Raw genomic sequence first — 23,677 nt, 5'->3', positions numbered from 1 at the left:
CTATGCCCTCAAAGGAGCACAAAAAACTTACCTCACAAGTCAGTCTCTAATCGAGAGGAGAGGATAATGTCAACATCTTACTTGGATTGCAATAACTTTCTCGCCAATCTTGAATTTTAAGATTGTTGTGGTGGGGAGCAATTATGGTTCAATATGAACATTCCATAATATGTGTACTATTCTTTGGTATCGACCAAAGAGAAATGTGACGTACTCACCAAGTTATGAATATCAATGCTCTTGTGGTACCCAAAGGCTACGAATATCACTATAAATAGATAAATGCTTGATGTGCATGTGAACTCAAGGTGTTAAAAACTTAATAAAAATGATGAAGTAGGTCTATTTTCCCCATTTAATTAATATTGGGAGAACATCCAATTTCTTGATTTGTTGCTCGGATTCCTTCTCTCTAGTCTATATTACAGGCGAAAAAAGTTTTAGGAGAAAATACCAAAAACATATATTGCTTTTGACCCATTGATTATTTACGTATCTCTATCTCTACAAATACTATACACATACCTCAAGAAAAAATCACTCTCCTTGCAAAGTTGTTTGATCACTTTTCCTAGAGTATGGTGATTTGCTTTTTAATTGGTTTCGAGTGTTTTGGGTAAATGTAAGAGTTTAAGATTCGAGGATAGGCATTTTGAAGAAGAAAATTGCATTTTCATAAATAGATATCTGAGAATAATCCATGCGAAGTTCAAATGATCTCAAACGTGAAAACTAACGTATGCATTTTTAATATTTTTAAAGGCGGAGACATATGAGCAATAATTGGGTAAAAGGTGAGCTACCTTTTTTTTCCTATTTTTTCCTAAATACACGTTCCTTGTATACACGTGTGTCTATCAACACGTGCATCCAATATGGCACAATGCGTTTGCGGTGATACCACTCCCATAAGTTATCAATGGACCAAAGGGGAGGGTATCAATTCTATACCACATTGCAACTTAAAGGAAGATCAGATTTGGAGAGATGTGCTTCAGCTTATGAGAGCAAGCAATCGACTTATGAAAGGCTACACTTGACAAGGGCATATGCCAAAGAGGTGGGCTGGATGATAGCTACAGACATTCTCGCTGTGTGCGAGAAGCCACTACACCAACATGTGCTTCATAAGAATTATGGGCAAGGGTTGCTTTCTATCCCTTTATACTATTCCTCTATTGAAAGAAGCCCCTGCCATCAACTTGAACGACCAGGACAAAAAGTAGAGGGAATAAAGGAACATATAGAGTTGGGATGGAGTAGATAAGCATAGAAAAATGCACTTATTTACTTGTGAAATAAAAAAGGTACGGACTTGAATAAAATGTCTTTTCCTACTTCCGAAAAATAGACCATGCAAGACTGCCAATAGATTCGAGCAGTAAAATGAAAGACAACCGGTGGAATATATTGCATATAATGATTATTGGTGACGAAAATGAGATACACTGTAGTTGATCTATTTAAAAATGATACACTAAATGACGAGATAGATTGTATACAAATTTAAATATGTAACGCATATTCAATATATGATTGATAATTTATCGTGTTCTTTAAAGTTCGTTTGGAGGGAAGGGGGGAGGCAAATGTATGGTGATGGGTTGATCTTTGTCACACAAAATTCAAACTTTCCACCCCTACTGCTCGTTTTCTCCCCTTCCCTTTTCTCTCAAACCAACACCTTATTACACCAATTTTGTAAATCAATCTTAACATACGTAACATTTGTCAATATAGCAAAAAGAATTAAGATAATGCTATTTAGAATCAAATTTTGACTTTGCCACCTAGCATTTCCCCTTTGAGAAGTTCTTTTTATGTACCATGTACATCATGCATATTGCATGTCAATATACGATGTTACACGCCAAATAACTTTCTTATTTTCGTAACCCTTTAGAGAATCACAATGAAGGAGGGCACAGAATGGATGTCATCACATCAACAGGTTAAATGGTGAATGCATTACATAGCAATAGAGAACTCTCCTTTTCCTCACAACGACCAAGGGAGAAAAACCCGATGCTTGACAACCCGGCGGAATGGATACAAGCTCAGACATGCAGACGTAGAATCGAAGTGTAGCACCACCGTCAATGTTTGCTAATCGAAAAGACAGAAGTTTAGCTAACGTAAAACGAGGTTCGCTTGTCTCCGGGACGCCGCGTATGAGCTATTCCAAGCTAATTTCCCTCTTGCGTACAAGTCTGCAGAAACCCTAAGAACACACCAACGAGCTGTAAACTACGTACGTCGATCAGACAATTCCACAGTCCACAAACATCATTCTTAATGTCATCATTCTATTACCATTAACCAATGCTTGACGTCTGCTCTCTCTTTTTTTTCCTTATTCTGTGCGTGTTTCCGGTGAATAAGGCCACTATCTTACTTTCTAAGGAACTTGCTTTTCCATTATTCTCTGTCTATATGATCTCGACAAAGCAGGACAAAGATTCTGGCATATTATTGACAAGCGCAACGGCAATGAATTCACATTGGTCATTCCACATTCTCTCACATTCTCTTGGACAAAATTCCGCAGCATGAATCTCTCGATCCCCACTTGGAAATTCCAAAGGCGGGAGAGCGTTGGCAAATTGGGTCAGGTGCATTTGGAGCCGGCGAGTTTGATCAAATGCGTTCTGTCATCATCTTGAAGAAGGGAACGCACGAGCTCCATCTCCAGATCACCCTCCCATCTTGATCTTCTTGGAAAACAGAAAGAGAAGAGCCGAACCCGTCTTAAACGGCGCATTTCAGGGGGCAGTCGTCATCCTCGGAACTGGCAAGGGAAGAACATATCGGGTCGGACTCATGCTTGGTTGGGGCTCTAGTAAGAAAAAAATATCAAATGCTTTGTCCGTAAGTGCACTCTCTTGACATATCTTGACTCTTTGAAACTGCTCGTGATTAACTTTCTCCAACGTTTTGCAAGGATTAAGTCTTGCTTGCATACAAATCATGTTAATCATCATTTTCATTGATTTTCCTTCGCAATATTGTAGTCACGTTATGTGTTTTTGCAATCGTCATTTTAATTGCTGTTGGGGTTTAACAGATCGTGGAACTTCTGGTGCACATGGACTGCGAAGGGTGCGAGAAGAAGGTGCGAAGGGCAGTGTCGAAAATAGACGGCAAGATTCTGCTCCTGAAAAAACCATCTGAAACAGCATATTATGATGCATTGAAGGGATGGCTTTTCATCTTCTTCATCATTCGCGTGATTTTACATGCATATATACCGTCCAACCATGCTGCAAATAAAACATTTTTTATGCACGTTTCAGCATAAAGTTCCTTGTCAACAAGCATGCAATCTCGCAAATTATTTACTTCCTGATTAAAAAAAAAAATGAACTTCTTTCTACCCAGTTCGAGGGATCTAATTGATCGTTTTTGCTTTCCGGAAGTAATCCATGAATCTAAAAGTTAATCTGATTAGGGTGTTTTCAAGGTAGCCCTGTCTCTACGCCCGCACTTCAATTATAAAAAGTATCTATGGTTTATTAAGGGAATGATGTCCACAAACACATTTCCTTTGTTAATTTATAGTTCTCTTGATCATCATGATGACATTCTCCTTCTTTATGTGGATAGCAGGAAAAACATCCTACAAGTTTAGGACAATCATCTACTCACATGGAAAAACAACGTCATTGATTATTGAACAGTGCGTGTAGAAGGCCTCAGGGTGGACATATAAGATAACATGTTGAACACACACATATGTACATTTCCTCAACGTGAAAAAGAATAAAGGATCATGTTAATAAGTGTCTTTGGGACATGAGTTTAAAGTAAACGTGAAAATAACACTTTTCAAGACATTTTGAAATATGAAAAAAACAAATTACCCATTTTGATAAAGTTGCTAACTTTGAATTATAAACTTTGAATTTTCAAAATACATTTAAATAAGACTTATCAAGTGACTTTAACATTTTCCAGAGAAGTGATAATCGTTATGGTCCGCATGTACAAGTAACTCTGCCTCTTTCTCTCTACTTGTGTGATGCACTTGGTGTAGGAGTCGATAGTGTGGAGGTCGACATGGACTCACAGAAGGTGACGGTGACGGGGTACGTCGACCAGAGGAAGGTGCTGAAGGTGGTGCGGCGGACGGGGCGGAAGGCCGAGTTCTGGCCCTACCCATACGACAGCGAGTACTACCCTTATGCCGCCCAGTACCTAGACGAGTCCACCTTCTCCACCACCTACAACTACTACCGCCATGGCTTCAACGAGAACATCCACGGCTACTTCCCTGACCAGGCGTACTCCACCGTCGATGACAACACCGTCTTCATGTTCAGCGACGACAACGTTCACGCGTGCACCATCATGTGAAAATGGTCATTGGTACGACGATAGGATGTGATGGAACTGATGAGATAGATATATGCACTTGGGATTGTATACGGAGAATGACCGGTTACTAATTAACCTTGGAAAATACACACGTTATTATTACTTGAATCGGACATGTGCACATGTCCTATAGATGTTGATAATTGGTATTTGTTGATGTCTTGACTCTTGCATAAAGCAAAACCACGAGATGCATTCGATATAGGAAGCATCACAAGCATAAAAATGGCAAACCATCATGAATAATTATCATATAGAGAATGATTTTTTCGTGACATTTATATCTAGACTCTATTTGAACCGATCCCTACGGATGTTCGTATCAAAATAATTTATATCATATTGTTTGCATAGTAATCGTGCGCTATGTAAGGCACATATTTTGATCTTGCTTCCTCGTGCCATGAGAGACTTCATGGTACTTAAAGGTTGCAAGATATTAAGAGAAATGAATTGGATATTATACATACGAAAGGAGCACCGCTACTGGTATGACATCTTTAAATTAACTTATTCGAGATATTGTTTACTTTGATACGTCTTACACCAAGCATCACAATTTTATCATTTGGTGTATAGATTTGCACTTTCCTTAAAGATCACTCATTTTAATAGTGCTCTAACCTAAGTTTGCTTAACTTCAAAATTTAATATTATGTTAAAAGACATCTTTGTGAGTTAATTCTAATTTTCACACATATATTCAAGAATCGCTCTCCCCCTATCTGGTGTATAATTCAATTCATTCTTGCTTTATTTAACATCCTAGAAACTTGCTAGGAGTTGCTCCTTGTCCAGGTCCTATGGCCCCGACAATCACTCCCCGCTCTCATCGGATCAAATCATTACAATTGGTGCTACAAACACCCCCCCCTTCTCTCATCGGCTTTGAGCTCATCATAGGCGGGATCGTTTTTGGAGACGGCGGGCGGTCGCAAGGATGGATGGTTGGCAATGATACGAAGGGAGTTGAGAAGAGGAAAAGAGTGATCGGAAGTGATCTACAGCTTTCGCTTTTACATTAGGAGAAGAACACAGGCATAGTGCAAATTAATGCTAAGGAGATATGGTACATAGTGTGATCTTTTTTATAGCTAATCAAGAATAACCGCTCTTTAACACCTTTTGAGGTTAATTTTTATCCTATAATCTTTTTCATCTTCATGATTTGTAACTCTTTGAATTCGAGGTTGAAATCCAAATCTTGCCATTCGAAACTTGTAATTTCAGTGATACACCGTCAGTACTTATGTCTAGGAAAAGCAATTTCACATATATGTCTTTACATTACAAAAAAAAAAAAAAAGACCAAACTTATCTTAGAAAAATAGTTCTTTTTGGTCATGCACATACTTTGAAACCCCAAAATTAGGTCTATAATTAAAATCAACATCTTATTTAAAGAAAAATTTGAATGTATTAAGCGTATTTATTTCTCGAAAAATGAATAATTTGAAAAATATTTATGTAAAAATAATTATTTATATCTCTTTTAAAAATAAACAAATAAAAAAATTATCATCCAGGTAAATATTTATATATCATTATCGATAATGAAATAAAATTTATTTATTAGTTATTTCAAATATTAGAAATAATTATTCTTAAAAAATATTTTTCAAATTCTTCAATTTGGACGAAATAAATAAATTATTAAAAATATTTGCCTCACACTTTCTTTCTTTTTTCTCATTTGCCTCCTGCGACCTGAAGTAGGTGAGCCGGAGTCGTCGTGGTAGGTAGATCTTGCGGGATGGACGTCGACGAGCCGATGATTAATCCCAATTTCCATGCTTCGGCTCCCGAGATCATCTCGAAATGGGGCTTCACGCGGCGGCGATGGAGGCGGTCACGGCGTACACGGGGCTCTCGCCGGCGGCGTTCTTCACGATCCTCGCCCTGATGGTCGCGGTCTACAAGGCGGTGTGCGGCATGTTCGTCGACCCCGACGACGATCTCCACGAGAAGGCCGTGGCGAACGCCGTGGCGAGCGCCGCGGCGAGCGCCCCGCCGGCACCCCCCGCCGAGCCGGTCCAGCTCGGAGACGTGACGGCGGAGCAGCTGCGAGCCTACGACGGCTCCGACCCGAGGAAGCCGCTGCTCATGGCGATCAAGGGCCAGATCTACGATGTCTCTGGCTCTAGGTGAGCGTTCGTTGCCTTGTTCCTTGTGCGTGATGATGTCCGTGCGTGCTGAGTGCGTAGCCGCTTGTTGGATTTTTGGTTTGAGTTTTAGTTAATGCGATGATTCGGCTTTCTGATTGGCGATCCCATGTGTATGCTGAATGCTCTGTTCGACTGTAGATGACCAGATAAGCTCTATGGATGGTTAATTACATGCGATGAAGTGATAGGGTTGTGATTAGGGGTGTAACCTGGGTAAGCATTCTCGAAGGAAGTTCGATTATGATGAGGATCGGATTTTTCGGCGCTAGGGATTCGGGGTTGGGCTTTGAAACCCTCTAAGATGGTGTGTGTGGATTGGACAGGGAAGTGAGATTGAATTTCCTTTGTCTGACTGATGATGGCATCAACTATTCTCTACAGTAGTCGAATTCCATAATTTGGTGTGGCTTGAATTTCATTTGCCTGTTTGATTCTGCATATGAATGCTTACTCTGTAATAATCTTGCCGAGAAGAACGCCGCTGAGGGGTCATAAAACTGTAAGGGCAAGTACAAGCAGTGTTAAAATTCCCAGCTGAACTGAAATAGAGGGTTTACGTTGATTCCATTTGGACTCCGCATTCATTGGCATATTACTGAAAAGACACTAAGATTAGAGTTGGAGTCTCCCACTCCCAATCTATAGCCGAGGATATGGATATGAGACGGACCCTAAAGTGGTTGGCATATGATTTATCGGGAGATTAAATAGTTGCACTAGATGAAGTTGTGCAACATGGAAGTGTTTGTTCAATTTATTAGCAGTGGGAATCTGATTCTCTCTCTCTCTCTCTGATAATTCTTTGCAGGATGTTTTATGGTCCGGGGGGGCCATATGCCTTGTTTGCAGGAAGAGATGCGAGCAGGGCCTTAGCTTTATTGTCGTTCGATGCGAGAGATCTGACAGGGAATATTGAAGGGCTGGGTGAACCTGAGCTTGAAGTTTTGCAGGATTGGGAATACAAGTTCATGGAGAAGTACGTGAAAGTTGGGCAAATTGTTCCGTCAGGAGCAAGTACTGATGTCAAGGACAAAAGTCAGTGAGAGCTAGGAAAAACAAAAGAATGGAAACCGGGAAGTAGAATGGATAGTGAATCCCTCGCTGTAGATGTGAATTGGCTTCATTTTCACGTTTTTTCCCAGTATGAGATGAGATGATGTTGAGGTATTCGTTGATGAGCTTGAGCTGAATATGCACTGTATGTAATTGTTGCCGCAATGATGTAGCTTGAAAGTAATATATGTCAAGTGAGGCGTACTTCATATTGATTGGACAAAATGCCTTTGGTCTCCAAGGGATTGTAGCTGCTTCTATTAGCTTTATACGGAGAGCTCGATGAAAGCTACCTCCTGGCTGCGATCAATTGCGATATGATCTCTGATATTCCTTCTTTCGCTAATGAATGCCTATTATCTAGCTCAATGATAGGCATAGCAGAAGGAGAATAAGAAAGAGGCTATTCAAACCAAGGGTGTCGCGCAAACTAAAGTTTGTCCAACCTAATGTTTCATCCCAGAGGTTGGAGAAAACCATTAAACTGGTGTTTCTTGTGGAATGTTGTTAAGAAGGTAAATAGGCCGTCTCCGAAATGTGCAGATGGTTCTTTGCTACTCAAAAAAGACCCATAGATCCATTTTGCCTTTGGCATGGCTTTGGCCAAAAAGGACACTTGGCTTGAAAAGGCGTACCACTTTCTTTTAAATTTCGGGAAAGGCACTGATTGACCCAATTAGGGGCTGTGGCGGAGTAGCCTTCTATGTAGCATCAATACTCTCAGGAAGTTTTCATGTTACATCCAACACTTTGACACGTGTCTAATACGCGGTTGTAGCGACCAATTTTTCGGGGTTTGGACCACCTGAGATTTCACCTAATGGATTGTTAGCTGAAGACTTAACTCGCCTTTCTCATACCATCTGGGGCGACTTAGGTTTGAATTGTTAACACGCAATGAATTTTAACTAGGAGTCGCCACTAATCTATTTTTGGTGGGTCGATTAGAAACCCTAGTAAAGTAACAGAGATTTACTTTACTCCTACGAACTGCAGGCTAAAGGTACGGGGATGATTTACGTTAGATTTCTCTAACGCCCTTTCGGTACCTTTCTTTTTATTTTGAAAAAATATTTGGCAAGTAATTTGGATTGATTTTAAATTTATTTCCCTAACATGTGAGGTGTTAAATGCAGTATGCAAACCACCAATTTAACACCCAATAAAGAATTAAATAATGCAGGACTTAAAGATCTCGCAATGTTAAATTAAAATCCATATCAACAACCCTAGATATGGTTTCTAATTAACAAGCAATTACTCAATTTTTATTTCCTCTTTTTCAATGAAAATATAGTCCATATGCAATGCAATGCTTCTAATCTAATATGAAATGATATGGCATGACAATATGTCATAAACTATATGAATAAATAAGAATTTTTGTGATTTCCTAATGAACATGCAATAATTAAATATGCAATCTACCTTAACCAAAATGACTTAATTCTAATGACATGCAATACGATGCGATGACATACAAAATTATTTAAACTAAGATGACATGCAGCATATAATTTAATACGCGAGCTATATGTCACGCGACATTTATTAAATGACCTAATCTAATGACGGACAATTTCTAATTAGAAATGAACCTAACAATAATCACTAAAATGACATGCATTTCATGAACCTAATTCTATATGACATGCAAATGACATTTTTATTTTAAAAATGCAATCTATCCTTGAAATTGCAACTAATTTATCCTAAGACAAATTTTATGAAATTTGAAATGATCTAGCTAGATTAAGATTCTATCTAATTTAAACTAGGGATTAAGTCATATTAAATCCTAATTTAAACTAAGACATTATCTAAATCTAAAATGCAATTTATTTGAAAAAGATGATCTAAATTTAAAATGAAACATGCAATTCTAATCTAATATGCACAATGATTTTTTTTTGTTTTTCTTTAAGAAATTCGAAATTAAAACTAACACGCAATTAAACATGCAATTCAAATAAAAAAACTAACAACCTAAATGATTGCACTTTCTTTTTGGATTTTTTATTTAAAAATTCGAAATAAGGTTGCAATTCTAAACATGCAAGATAACCCTAAGACGAGAATATTCTAAAACGAACCTAATCCTAATTCAATTTTTTTCTTTTACGAAAATAAAATTGACTCAAAACAGCAAATCAAGCAAGATAAGATTGATATCTAAAAGATTGGCGAACCATATCTCGCGCATGAGATCGGGTTGACCAATTTTAAAATTAAATCGCGAATCGAATCTCGGGCGTGAGACGGATTGTCGATTTTTGCAAAGAGGTGCGAATCGGATTTCGGGCACGAAAATCGGACTGACAATCCCTAATTTGAGAGCTCCTCGAGTTGCGAATATCACGCTAGGGATTTCAATCATGTGCATCAACGAATATATCAAATAAGGAAACGGAATTTTTGGAAATCAAAATAGACAAAATTTTTACCTATTCTGAATATTGGCTCCCAAATTCCGATCCTCAAACGGCTACGGTTACTCGCGACGTGATATGGTAATGCTCGGCGAGGCTCACAGCTCGGACTTGGATGTCGGGACTGGATTTTGGTGGTGTTGAGGCTCACTGAATTGGACTTGAATTGCCCCAACAAACTGCCGAGGAAAGCCAGGACACTCAGCGAAGTGGTGGACTCGTGCCGGGTGATGTCTGTGATCACACTTCGTCAAAGGACAGCGGCAAGCCTCGTGGTGGTTCAACAAAGTGCCCCTGGGTAGCAACCAATAGACAGATCAACAAAGTCACCACAAATCAGGGGCGGCTCAACGTCGGGGTGGCACGTCTCGGGCAGCAGCGGCGTCACGAAGGACTCGAGCGAGGCAATGGAACTATGTCGGCAAGGGTGGCATCCGATTTGCGGGACTCGTGGGGGTCTTGGACGCGCTGTTGCGGCGGTCACGTGAAGACGATGCAACGAAGATGGAGTCAAGGTTTTGCGGGCAGCGTCGTGAGAGAGAAGATTTCGTTCTCTCTCTAGTGCGTGTCGATCTTCTCGCAGGTTCTCTCCTTCAAGGCTTCTTCAACGTGTAGATGTCCAACTTGCAGAAGAGGGATTCTCCCCTTTTTGCCTTTTCTGACGGTGGTGGACAATTTTTCAGAGTTGAAGGATCCGGCTCCTTCTTGCACGAACAACCTCTCTATTGCCCTTCTTTTCTCTCACGTGTTCCCTCTCACGTCTTCTGAAGCTCCCCTTGGCTGAATATGTGCATTGAAGTCACGGCCATGCTTTCTATATGATAAAGCTTTGCCTTGTGGCCATGAATCTCTCTCTCTTTTCACGTGCGTGTTCTATGCGTTGTTAGGTTTTTCGCCGTGATGATCTGATTGCCCCCCTCGTGTCGCCGTATGTATCAATATGTGTGGCCTTTTATAGGGGAAGAAATTGGATTTTTAAATTCTTCCTCAAATCAACATCCGCAATATTTTTCACAAAATCCATCCCATACTGATAAGGATTCGAGATTAAAATGAAATTTTTTCTAAATCCAAATCTTTCAAAAATCAAATCGCAATATTCTTTTTACCCATCTGCCCTATCCAAAAAGATTCATATCTCGGAAAAATTTTAAAATATTATATTCCACGAGATAGTTTTTAATTATTAAAAAACACGGGCTTGCCAGCCAACCCGGCTCGCTCGTGAGCCTAATCCATCTAATTCGAACCCATCCGCACCGGTCCAATAAATAAAATGCCAATTAAAATAAAATGCACCTAAATCTATATGCTATGTAATTAATAAAATTAAGCCCTAATTTCCTAATAAATAAATAAACTAAATCGTTAAAATTTAGGTGTCAACAAATAATGAGTATCGAAAAATTCAATACATGATCAACTCTTTCCAATACGCTCCAACATGCAAGTCTAAAATTTTGACGCTTGATTTTGACACGCATGAATCATTTTTTAAAATTTTCAATATTTAAGGGGTCAAAACATAAATAGAACAAAAAAATTAAAAAAAGGTAGGGCCGGTGGCTAGGCGTGGCTACCATTGCCACCATCGGAGGGGGCTGACGATAGGCGGCAAAGGGGAGGGCCGGTGAGGCTCGCCCAAATCTAAGTGATGCCTTAGTTGAGGCCCGGGCAAAGCTCCCCCAGATCTGGGCAATGCCACGCCTTCACTCGGGCCCAATGAGGGTCGCCAACCCTCGCTAGCCTAGGCAAGGGCCGGGGTCGCCCATATCTAGGCGATCCTCGCTAGCCCTAGCCAACACGTTACTTGAATTTGGGCAAGCCTCACTCGGGCCTCACCTAGGCTGGCAAGGGTCACCCTCCCTTCTCCGCTACCTCATCAGCACCCTTCAACGATGGTTGGGCACGCCACTAAGGGGTAGTGACATGCCTAGCCACGACTGTGCCTCTTTTGTTTTTTTGTAGAATTATTTTAGCTTTTTAAAAAAATACTATGAAAGAATAAAAAAAAAATGCTACATATGATAAATAAATAAATTTAAAAATACAATTTCAGCATTTTCCTTTAAACAATGTTTTTTCTCTCTAAGTTTTATGTATTATTATAATGAAATGTAGTTGAATTTATCAAATTAAAATAATAAATGATATTGACCAATGTTGAATTAATATTTTTAGTGTAAATTAATTCTAGGCTCTTTTATGAATATATTTATATATAAAAATGTATTTAATATATAACGTATCGGAATTCTCTATTTTTCATAAATGACATGTCATCTCGTATCATGTCACGTATTGCATATTCGATTGGTACTACATAGGTAGTCTCTCCTCGAAAGGCCACCACATACTTGGTTGAATGCGCAAATGTAACTCCAGTGCAATTCCTTCCTCTACAATCAGGAGTGTCTCGTCTAATTGGTCATGGTTGAAATACACGACAATACAATACACGTGCTGCATGATTGCCTTAACTGAGTCCGTGTATATTTAATTTGCTTAACCAATCAGTCCATTTTCATAAATTTTCTAATGAACTTCCTCCAGCATCAAATTTGATTAAGTGTGACTTACACGGCCCGTCGATGTCAAAGTGCGATGTGGATAAATCATGCAGATGTCCATGTAGACATGTGTGCACTAATTTAGGCGATGGAGACTGAAAGAAAGTATTCACGTTACGTTGCGACATCATCTGACAGACACGTTAATTAAATTAAGCCGATTTGGTTACACGGAAAGGGTAATTTTTCCCTTCGAGATGGGGACCCCGCAAAACTCGATGCCTGTGCAAGTCGCGGTCCATTAGCCATTGTGAGGCCAAGCCGGCGGCTAAGTCTAGCTACTAGCTAGCTAGGTGGCGCTTGTCTATTGGTGTTTTTTTTCATTGTGTACACGTGGACCCAACCCCACACCATCTCCATTTTCTCGTGGTGCGGCAATAAAACAAGAAACCAAGGTCTCAGCCAAGGAAGTGGAAACGGAGTCCTTAGTAAAATAAGGAAAATCTTGAACAACTAGCTGGGGGTCGTTTTCACGAAAGAGCCTATTCCATGCATTCTAGAAAGTCGTCCGGATCATTTTCACACGGGTAAAAGCTGCTTAAAATTTCAAATTATTCATCATGTGATATATTTATTTCATACTTTTTTTTTTTTTTGTGACCGAAGATATGTCAAAGCCGCCCTTATCGGCTTATGCCGATTTGGGATCTCATGAGCCTCCGCAGTAGAAGCCCGACAGTGACTATATATCGGGAGAAATTGACCCAGCAATCCACCATTGGGGGTCCCGCCTTAATCGCTAACAACGTATTTATTTCATACTTTTTAATGATATTAAAAAGCTCAAATTTTTAATCATGTCACATATTTAATTCAAATTTATACTCTTATGATACATTTATCATAAATTTCTCTACGACACAAAAATCTAAATTTATATCCATAAAAAACATTTATTTCAAATTTATTTTTTATGACATAAAAAATTATAAACTATTCTTCATCAAGATTTTTTTTCCCTTTTTCTTTTTTCCCTTCCTCCTCAATCTACTACCACCGATTTACCATAGCCATTGTCACAATAATTGCACCATTTGCTTTTCATTGTCCATTTGGGATTTTCAAGGGCTTTTGTTAATAAAATTTTGATAAAGAGTAAATATTTCATACAGCTATAAATCTATGATACATATATATAATGAGTATAAGTTTGAGGGTAGATATGACATACATATATAATATCATAGTAGACTTTATTTGAGATTTTTTTTTTTGGGTGACCTTTTCCCTTTTCACGAAGGAGACTTGGTGAATGTATTCTAGAAAGTTGTCCTCGGCAAATAATCGAACAGGCCAATGACGTCACGATCGAGATCATCTCAGGGACGTGCCCACCTTCAATCTCGTCCGTTCAACCGATTTCCAAATACGTGAACGGATTTCATTGGTTCGTGGCCACCCACCCCACACTTCGGTCAAGAAAAGTTCGAATCAATCTCCTTCCTCGTTCTTACAGGAAAAAAAAAAAAAAAAAAAAAAATCTCCTTCCTCGTTCTTTGTCCCCTCATCCATCCATCCATCCATCTATCCTGCGTCCATGGGCCCCGGGGGTCCCACCGTATAGAAAGGGGTGGATTTGAACGGTTTTCACGAAATTGACCATTTCTGGCCCCGCGGTAGCTGCTCGAAATTCCGCATTCTCCTTGACTTCTACGTTTCATTTCGTGCGGCTGTTTTCTTTCTCATGTTTTACAAGTCATTTCAATCCAACCCTCCGTTTCAATTCCATCCAAAATTTATGATTGCGCTTCCCACGTGTCTTCCCCGATGCAACAAGCACGTGCTCACTGGATCCGACATGGATTGGTCATCATGTAGAGCAGTTTCATCGAGCAAATTCAAGGGCAAGAAATGATGTTGGACGAAATTGCAGCTTGCCAAGCCGTCGGTAATAGTGTACGGCGGTTCTTCGAGCGCCATTGTTCGCAAGTTTGGCCGTCGAGCATGAGTTTGCCACATTGGGTGATTAGTAAGACACTTCGTGGTAAAATTGGACAAATTTGTAATGGAAGGTAAAATTGAGACCGCAGAGTATAAATTTAGAGGTTTTTATGGGTTGAAGTAAATTTGAGATAGTTGCATGTAAGTGGTACCGATTTTGAATTTTGCATGATATCGTATTAACCGTCATCAAATTAATTTTGTGAAAACCGACGCATATAAGTATCATTAATGCTCGAATGATGTGGAGATAGAATTATGAACTTGTTGATGCATCAAATATCAGTACCATTAATGCTCACCTAACTTTATATATCCATTTACGTGTATCGAATAAGATTTCATCCGATGGCGGTGTGACCAATAATCGCCTAAATTAATATTTATCAAATTAATTTTGCAAGAACCACTAAATATGCTATCAATTTTTTTTTTCTCATAGATGATGTGGAAATGAAATAATGAACTTGTTGATATATCAAATTTAGTTTCATTAATGCTCACCCAACTCCCCATTCCATTAATGTTTTATCAAATAAGATTTTATTTGATAGTAAGTCATTCTGTAAATTCATTATTTTATTTTCACTTTTCAGCTTTGTTTATCTCATGAAAATAAATAATTTAAAAATATGTTATTCTAAAATAATTAGTCACGTCATTTGAAATAATTAATTAATTAAAAATGTTTCATGACTAATATAAACTATGGTTTTTCTGAAAAAATGTTTTCTGAACATAGCCAGCATCAATGGCCGGCATTTCCTTTGGGTCGTGATTGCATGTACAAGGTTCCAAAGCTGGGGGATAGGCAGCAGATCAGTGGTGGATCACCCCAGTTTCCTCTCTCTCTCCCTTCCTTCCTTCCTTCGTCTTCGTCCTCGATATAGCCCGCAAGCAAAGCGACCCATCATGAGCTGCTCCCAAGAATAGCGGGACGATTCCATGCAGATTCCCGGTTCCCACCAGCTCACATCCGACAGGCGCCTCCCTCCTCCTCCTCCTTGTTCTTCACGACATCTCTGTTGTAAGACCTTGCGTGTCCTCCTCGCCCTTCTGTTATGTTCTGTCCTGTTTTTGTTTTTTCATGTTGGATTGCTTGTGTTGGGCATCTTGTTCACGCGGGCGCATGTGCATTCGCATGTTCGTGGAGGGTTCGTGATATTCGGATCGCTTGTTCATCTCCGGCTTTGAGGAAACGGGAGATGGGTCGCTGTCTTCTTGCTTCTTGAGCGGCCTCGTCCGGGGCTTTTCGGATTGTTGGGTTTGAATGAAATCATTGTGTTCTGGGGTATTTGATCCTATCTTCCGAAAGGAGCTCGGCTTCGTTCAGATTATTGACCGGCGGGTCGGGTCGTTCGTCTTCGTCGTCATTGTGCCGACTCATTAGCTTATGCTTGCGGTACCAAGCTATCTCCTTTGAGCAATTCCGATTACGTGCGTGAGACGTGCAATTCTGGGCTTTCGATGGTTTGTTGGTCGAACATCGATTGCATTTTAGGTGATGTCGTGAGTATGTTTACATGTATTTGTGACAGAGCTCTGTTTTGTCAGCCCATGAGGAAATAATGGTGCTTTATGTCATTTCTATTTGTTGGATTGCTTGGTCTGTATGCTGTATTGTCTCAATTTTTTGCCCTGCTAGAGATAATGGGGAGCTGGAGAAAGAAGTTTGTGCTGTTCTTTTTGGTGTGATTCGGTTGGGTGATGATGGTCATTCTGGGATAATGTTTAGGGAAGTTTAGTAACTTGCTCTTTACTAGTTATGTCAAGTAATCAGAAATTGCATTTCTGAAATTTAATTTCATTAGAGGAAACCTTAAGCAATCTTGGTTTGCAGTTGAAAGAGAAATTAGCATGAAGATACATTGATCATCTAGGGAAAGCAAGGAATCGCTACAGGTGTTGTACCTTTTCAAATTGAGCTTTCACATGGTGGCATCACTCTCTGGCAATCTATTGGCAATCAGAAAACAGATGGAAGGGAGAGGGTTTGCCACACTAGAGGAGTGGAGGGCAGTTTTTTCTTTAACCGTGAGACAACTGGAGATGTAGAATCTTGATAGGGAGAGTAACCTGTGCTAATTGCAGTTACTGAGTTCATTAATGTCAAACTGGAAGTCATATGCTCACTCTTGGATACAAATAAAATCTTTCTTCAGGCATCTACAACCATTTTCATGAGTAACCAATGCTTCTGGAGTCTGCAGTATTAGTGAAAAGAACCTAGAAGTGCATGTCTCACTGTTGCCTCTTTCTTTTTTTCCTCATTTTCCTTCAAGGTTCAGAGCTTCTGGGCCTTAAGCATATCTGAACTCAAGATAAGAATAATACTAGTGAAATACTTGGGTAGGAATCTCGATTATCTCCTCAACTAAAGTGAATATTCTCACTACCAAGTGGGAAGATGGCTGTTATCATCCTTTCCAGTTGCTGGCATTTGCCTAATCTAGAGCCTGGGCAACAATGGAAACTTAAATAAAAGGCCACCTCCTCCCCCTCCTCTCCATTGGTACTTTGTTCCTAGCTATATCCAGAAGACAGACCCTTTTTTGATGTCCTCTGTTGGGAGGAATGGCGGCATCTCCTGTCTTCCCTGCTTCATCTGAATATATACTGGAGAAATTTAAGATGGATGTTGTGCAGGGAAATTGATTGCTCAGGAAATACATTTTTGGCCTAAGAATAGAAGACAAATTTGCTAGAGGTATTCTACAGGCCAAATACTAGACTGGTGTAGCTTTCAAGCGTTTATGGTGAAATAGTTTTGAGCCTCAAGCAGATAAAAGTGAGAGTTTTGGCTATGGATAGATGTACTGAATCTTTACTGAGTCATTGAGGGGGATTAAACCAGTGTCAACCTTGACCTTGAACTTCGGGGAAACTGCCTAATTCTGAATGCTTAATAGGGTGTGATTTTGTGTTCTTCATTACTATTGTAGTGGATTAGTTAGTTTCTATAGTTTTGATATGCCACAATTTGATATATCAGTTCTCTTCCATCATTTAGAGCTGACATGAAGATAATGTCTTCATTATTATTGTCCTCTTTAGACTATTTTTGAAGTACCTTCGTCTGTGGAGTAGATATGTCTCTTTATTTGCCTCCTAAAGAACTGACAGAAAAATCCGCAGCTGGAAATCTTAGTTATTTGGGGAAAATATGGTTTTTTATCTTACCTTCCCTACGTATCTTAGACTTGGAGGCAACAGGTTGTTGAGTTGGAATTTTTCAGAAATTTGCCATGTTAGCATATATGTGTGTAAAGTGTACAAACCCTGTACTTTCTCAATAATACTCACCTTAAGCTTGTAACTGTTGATTTAAATATGATCTACTTTTAAGTGAGGCTCTAAGTATTTTCAAGTGGGTTGCCTCTCTTCCATCATGTCCTGAAGCTGACAAACAATCTTTATAATTTGTGGAGGTCTCTTGCTAACAAATTCTTTAGTTGGAGATCAAAATGGATATGTGTTCATCTACAATTTTCAGTGTCATGCTTTTCAATCTGAAGAATAATGAATTGAATGCCTGAAGGTCTTGTACGTGTAATATAAGCATGTGCACACGTTTTCACCTTTTTAACTTGCTCTTCTTTCTTTTCTCCAGTTTTTACTCATACTTGCTCTACTTCATGATGCAGTTTTTTCTGTTTTCTTCTGAGTTTCAACTTGCTCCAGAATTTGAAGCATGTCTTTCAAAAAGTTACGGGCAAGTGGAGCAGAGAAAAGTCTGTCCTTCGAAGAGCAACAGACCAAGGTGTAGAGCTGAAACATCTCTATGTATATGCAGTGCATCTGTAAGAAATTTACTATTCTTGATATGGAAAGCCTAATTCCCTTAAAAAGCCCAAACTTGAGCTTGGGTTAAATTTCCAGCCCAAACTTTTCTTTTGCCTCATAAAAGAGCACCAACTTCAGCTCGGATTCCAATTCTAGCCTAAACTTTTTTTTTGCCTTATGAAAAAGCACAAACTTCTAGTCGGTACCCAAATCTAACCTTCATCAAGTTTCTGTCCAATGAGTTGTTGAATATACGTTGAATCTTTAATGGCATCATTAGCCAGAAACTGGATGGAGGCCAGATTTGAGTACTGACTGAAAGTTGGTGCTTTTTTATGAGAAAAAAAAGAGTTGCCTGGGCCAAAATAGAGATCCAAACTAACATTGGTGCTTTTTAAGGGAATTGGGCCTATATGAATTAGAAGACTAGTGCTAATATTATTGATTGAACTTTTGTCTGTCTTGCTGAAATGCTTCGCTCCAGTGTATGCCATCTCTTGTTTTACCACATTTCTGTCTGTTACTTGTCTTTCCTCTCAAAAGTAATTAAGCTATAGTCCATCTCTGATCTATGTGGGGCTCTGGTGATTGTTATATACCGTATGCTCAACTGAAAATAACTACACTAGTGAAGACGCAAATTCTTTTGTTTCTGTCAGTGAGATATCACTCAGAGTTATGTTCTCTTCACATGAGGAATCATTTATGTGTTCTTTCGCATGGTTAAATAGATTCACGTATTGGACTGTGTTCTGCAAAATGTGTTATGCTGCCAAGTTTACAGCCTGAATGCTATCTTTGGTGATTTTTTGTAACGAAATTTGGGCACACTGCGGTGATCTTTCCTCACAAACTTTCTGTAGTTATCAACATAGAAGCATCTTGCTGTGTTTGTCCATCACTCCAGCTGTCATTTACTTGACTAGTGATGATTTTTCTATCACCATGTCTGACGATTTGCCAACTTTTCAAAAGTGACTTCAAAGCATAGAGAAGCTCTTGCAATGAGTTTCAAACTGTATAAATCCATAGCATGATATCACCCCTTGGGTAGATACTGACACAATCCTTTTTATGTGCCAACCATACATAAGCATTGTGCTAATTTGGAGTGTCTGGTGCAATGCTGAAAACATCTGAGAGGTGTAGCTACCTTTTCAACACTTCACTCTAGTTCCCATTGCTACCCATTTTCCATAAGCACTTCACAGGATTCTTAGTTGTTTGTAGCGCTTGAGAAGCTCTGCTATATTTTCACTTCTGTGATACTACTCTTTCATTTTCCTCTAGAATGGTAGATAGTTTTGACAAACTAGATTCCTGCTACAAGTGTGAATGGGAAAAAACAGCGCACACCTTATGTGGTTGGCAAATATTTAGAATTGTGAATTGTCGACTCTTTATTTGAATAATCAGCTGTCTCCTTTCCATCAGGTCAATGAAGTCCGAAAGATTTTGGGGCCTCTCGCTGATAAGCTTCCAACACTTTGTTTGGATGCATCAATCGTAAGGTACCTCAAGGCGAGAAATTGGAACACAAAGAAGGCAGCCAAGATGCTGAAAGAAACATTGAAATGGAGACTGGTTTACAAGCCAGAAAAAATTAGATGGGTAAATTCTCTGTCGTAAATACTAGTATTTTGCATCTTGTTTGCACGTCCTAGTCCTTGGTGTTGGTGTGAAATACCCTGCAAGTTGATCTAGAGCAGCTATTAAAACAGCTGACGAGTTAACATCGTTAATGCTTTATGATCCTTTGGAAAACTTTGGTCTGACTCATTCTGACAACCATGGCATGATGAAAAACAAGCACCTTGCTTAGACCCTGATGTGATTGTCTTTCTATGGGTTTTCAGAGTGAGCACCCATGATTGCAGCAAGTTCAAACCAAATTGTTCATTTTGCATGAGATTGAACTGGCAATAATTTTAAGGGATAAGTGCATTAGAAGTCTTAAAATTTATTATGAAAATGCATTTTTTTTTTTTTTGTAAGGTATTATGAAAATGCAATTGAGTCCTAAAATTTTCAAAAAATGCAATTAAGTCCTAAAACTTGTTACGAAAGTTCAATCAAGTCCTAAAACTTTTAAAAGGTTCAATAAAGTCTTAAAACTTGTTTCGAAAGTTGTCTCGAAAGTGCAATCGAATCCTAAAATTTTCAAAAAATGCACTCAATGGAAGGACTTAGATTGAACCACTTTGATTAGTTTTAGAACTTGATTGCACTTTTTGAAAGTTTTAGAACTTAATTGCGCTTTGTGACAAGTTTTAGAACTTAATTGCATTTTTTAAAATTTTTACGACTTAATTGCATTTTTATGACAAATTTTAGGACTTCCAATGCACTTATCCCTAATTTTAACTTTCATACTTCACTGGTAGAATTTATGAGGATCACTTCTTTATTGACCTTAGAAATGCTTCACTTACTTGGTTATTGCCTTGAGCATCTTGGCTTTTGTTGATATGTGACAAAGCTTCTGTGTTTGTGATGCTTCTAGGAGGACATTGCTGGTGAAGCTGAGACAGGTAAACTCTACAGAGCCAATTACTTTGACAAGCATGGAAGGACTGTTCTTGTCATGAGACCGGGTTTTCAGGTAAAGACATACAATTTGAGAATAGGAATATGTGGTAGTCTTTCTCTCTCTTCTTGTACTATAGAACGCTCTGCTCTCAGAAATTGAAATTCTTTCTATCTGTTTTTTCTGAAACAGAATACAACCGCAACAGAAGGGCAGATTAAGTATTTGGTTTATTGTATGGAAAATGCAATTGCGAATTCAAATCCAGGTCAGGAACAAATGGTGTGGCTAATTGATTTTCAAGGATGGAACATGTCAAGCATATCAGTGAAGGTGACTCGGGAGACGGCCCATATATTGCAGGATTATTATCCTGAGAGACTAGGCATCGGAATCCTCTATAATCCACCCAAAATATTTGAGTCCTTTTGGAAGGTAATATTTTGTGTTCTTTTCAGTTTTCTGTACCTTTCACTGACAACATTATGCATTGAACAGCGAAAACTAATGCTTGTTCTGAATGATTCATTTCTGGATTTCTCACATATTAGAATTGACACAACCGTGTAAAGATCAGTTTCTCTTTGCCTAACCTGTGTTTCAAGTTCTAATCTGGAAATGTGTCCACATGTAGAATCCTAGATGGATAGGAGTGACATACAGGATGAGTGATTTTTGTTTCTAGAGAGAAAAAAGTTGCTATCTGAGTTCATTTGTACAATTAATCTCAGCATTAATACAGTGTTCAATTTTGCTGATTGGTGCTTGAGAAGTAATTCTAGGCTAGTATATTAGATGCTGCTCTCTCCATGAATGCTCGTGAGTTTGATGAAGGCATATTGATTTAATGGAGTTGGAAGTGGAACAGTTGCTAACAAATTTTTTAGTGTGCCTACCCAAACGTGTGTTGCTCTGATGGGAAGGTGCTTGAACCGAGTTGACTGAGGATAGTGTGTAGATGCTTGATTTAGAAGATATTTAGTACCAGCGTATTATAACAAGTAGTTAGTGGGTTTGTTTATTCGATAGCTATTAAAATGATGATTGGTAAGTGACTTGTCTAGTTTCTAAAAGACATGATAAATGCCTCGAACTGAATTTCCTGTACTGGTTAATTTACTAGTTCTTGTAAAGGATACATTAAGTTGGAACTTTCAACTGTCCGCACTGATTCTTATGATAGATACAGTTGATCCTACCCAAGCACATCGGTTTTCCTGCTGCATTATTTTGCTAAGGAAAACCTTGTCTTACACTGATGGCTTCTTAATGGAGTTCCACACAACCATGTTTTAATTGATAAAATTTAAAAAACAAGAAAACAAAATCAGGGACCTGAGATTTGTGTCAAATTAATTTTCCTTTCCTTGCTTTTGAGAACTTCTGGGAATATCAAGTTTTCGCTTTGTCTATTGGAATGATAACATGTAGTTGTAGGAGGTTGGAAATCATCATATTGATGAATCTTTCCTAATAGCAGATGGTGAAACCATTCCTTGAGACCAAGACATTCAAGAAGGTCAAGTTTGTCTACTCAGACGATCCCCAAAGCCAAAAGACAATGGAAGAGCTATTTGATATGGATAAGCTGGACTCTGCATTTGGGGGCAAAAACCTTGCTGCTTTCAGCTATGAGACCTATGCGCAACTGATGAGAGAGGATGACAACAAGAAAATGTCTGATTCCCTCTCTGATTGTTCTCTACCAACCTATCTATCCCCAGCTGAGCCTGAAATACCCCAGGAAGATGCATCCACTTCAGACCCTGATTCTGAGGCCTTTGAAGAAGGAGGCTTTACACCAAGTCATGAGATGGCTTCTCTAATTTTAGAGGAAGGTGCGAACAAATCAGCAGTCTTGCCACCTGTCGGTAATGAACCAGGACACAGTCAATCAGAAGCGGCCAAAGAGGTATACCTGAAGGATCCAGCATGAGTATCTGTGATTGTTTTACTCAATTATTTTGTTGTATTAGGCCTTTATCACGCAGTAAGCCTTTATCACCCATCATTGTACTACATCCACGTAGTTGTGGAAAGAAAACAGTATAGGTCTCAGAACGGTGACAAACACCACAATCAGTGGAAAAATGGATAGTCATGTCCGACAGAGAACCATATTCTGAAATATCTCATTTACATTTGGCGTTGGAAAACTTTATAACCTGTTCATTTTCCAAATTAGGAGATGCTGGGACTGTAGTGTGCCGCTCGCATTCTCTCTGACACCCAAACGAGCCAGGTTTTGGAGAAGCATGATACTGAACTCCCCTGCATTTGGAAGATGTTGAAGATTAGAAACCACCTCCTTTTGACAAGCACATACCTTTTTCCTTGGCCTGGAAGTAACCCTAAATAAGAAATGATGCTGACTATGTGATTCTGCTGTGCCTGTTTTTTTCAAGATTGTGATATAGACAGTCAGCTCGTTCGTTGGTAAAATATCTGCCATAACTTGGTCAGGGAAAAGAATTTAGATGGAAAAGTTCAGCTTAGCTCAAGTTTATAGAGATCGGGGACCTCGACACTTCTCACCAAAAAAATTGATTGATTTGCTGCACTTGTTTTGTTATGATTCCTAGTTGAGCCTTGGAAAAGAATCTCAGAAAGGTTTCGTCTACCTTCTCGCTAGAGTCGATTTTGCACGTTTCTCTCTCTTTTATTGTGCAAGTCATCTAATATGGTGAGCCAACTTTTGCACCGTAAGGAAATTCATCCCTCCCCACTTGGTTAGAAAGCAGGTGACCCATCCAAATTAAGTTTCTACGTTAAGAGTACTGTAATGTTTTAAAGGTCTCCTTTAGTCCATAGTATATACCCTGTGGATAACTTATA

General features: G+C 39.0%; 3 protein-coding genes across 10 annotated transcripts; all 3 read left to right on the top strand.

Moving 5' to 3' along the window:
• Positions 1-2,476: 2,476 nt before the first annotated feature.
• On the top strand, positions 2,477-4,424 carry LOC104427400 (heavy metal-associated isoprenylated plant protein 45). The gene is made up of 3 exons (XM_018864724.2): positions 2,477-2,868; positions 3,065-3,140; positions 4,034-4,424. The coding sequence occupies exons 1-3, from the start codon at positions 2,821-2,823 to the stop codon at positions 4,351-4,353; spliced, it is 444 nt and encodes a 147-aa protein (XP_018720269.2). The 5' UTR covers positions 2,477-2,820; the 3' UTR covers positions 4,354-4,424.
• Positions 4,425-6,103: 1,679 nt separating this feature from the next.
• Positions 6,104-7,817, top strand: LOC104425320 (membrane steroid-binding protein 2). Its single transcript, XM_010037996.3, has 2 exons — positions 6,104-6,518; positions 7,348-7,817. The coding sequence occupies exons 1-2, from the start codon at positions 6,193-6,195 to the stop codon at positions 7,580-7,582; spliced, it is 561 nt and encodes a 186-aa protein (XP_010036298.1). The 5' UTR covers positions 6,104-6,192; the 3' UTR covers positions 7,583-7,817.
• Positions 7,818-15,280: 7,463 nt separating this feature from the next.
• On the top strand, positions 15,281-23,402 carry LOC104425319 (phosphatidylinositol transfer protein 3). Of its 8 annotated transcripts, none has more exons than XM_039304758.1 (8): positions 15,281-15,559; positions 15,686-15,934; positions 18,177-18,332; positions 19,750-19,926; positions 20,819-20,917; positions 21,035-21,277; positions 22,323-22,754; positions 23,031-23,402. In XM_039304758.1, the coding sequence occupies exons 2-8, from the start codon at positions 15,926-15,928 to the stop codon at positions 23,043-23,045; spliced, it is 1,131 nt and encodes a 376-aa protein (XP_039160692.1). In that variant the 5' UTR covers positions 15,281-15,559; positions 15,686-15,925; the 3' UTR covers positions 23,046-23,402. The 8 variants fall into 8 exon arrangements, with proteins under 8 accessions (XP_039160692.1, XP_039160691.1, XP_018721107.2 ...); XM_039304757.1 differs by having other exon boundaries at positions 23,028-23,402; XM_018865562.2 differs by lacking the exon at positions 23,031-23,402 and having other exon boundaries at positions 18,177-18,292; positions 22,323-23,001.
• The last annotated feature ends 275 nt before the right edge of the window (positions 23,403-23,677 follow it).

This window comes from Eucalyptus grandis, chromosome 11 (genome assembly GCF_016545825.1).
Source record: "Eucalyptus grandis isolate ANBG69807.140 chromosome 11, ASM1654582v1, whole genome shotgun sequence".
Taxonomy (NCBI): domain Eukaryota; kingdom Viridiplantae; phylum Streptophyta; class Magnoliopsida; order Myrtales; family Myrtaceae; genus Eucalyptus; species Eucalyptus grandis.
The sequence above is the reverse complement of the archived record's forward strand: the minus strand, read 5'-3'. Positions and strand labels throughout refer to the sequence as shown.

Bases quoted from the DNA above. Each gene is read 5' to 3' on its own strand.
- LOC104425319 (XM_010037989.3), top strand. The intron at 19,927-20,818 runs GTAAATTCTCTG...TGATGCTTCTAG, and splicing joins AGCCAGAAAAAATTAGATGG to GAGGACATTGCTGGTGAAGC. The intron at 21,278-22,322 runs GTAATATTTTGT...TCCTAATAGCAG, and splicing joins TATTTGAGTCCTTTTGGAAG to ATGGTGAAACCATTCCTTGA.
- LOC104427400 (XM_018864724.2), top strand. From the start codon at position 2,821: ATGCTTGGTTGGGGCTCTAGTAAGAAAAAAATATCAAATGCTTTGTCC. The intron at 2,869-3,064 runs GTAAGTGCACTC...GGGGTTTAACAG, and splicing joins AAATATCAAATGCTTTGTCC to ATCGTGGAACTTCTGGTGCA. The intron at 3,141-4,033 runs GCAAGATTCTGC...CACTTGGTGTAG, and splicing joins GGCAGTGTCGAAAATAGACG to GAGTCGATAGTGTGGAGGTC.
- LOC104425320 (XM_010037996.3), top strand. From the start codon at position 6,193: ATGGGGCTTCACGCGGCGGCGATGGAGGCGGTCACGGCGTACACGGGG. The intron at 6,519-7,347 runs GTGAGCGTTCGT...AATTCTTTGCAG, and splicing joins TACGATGTCTCTGGCTCTAG to GATGTTTTATGGTCCGGGGG.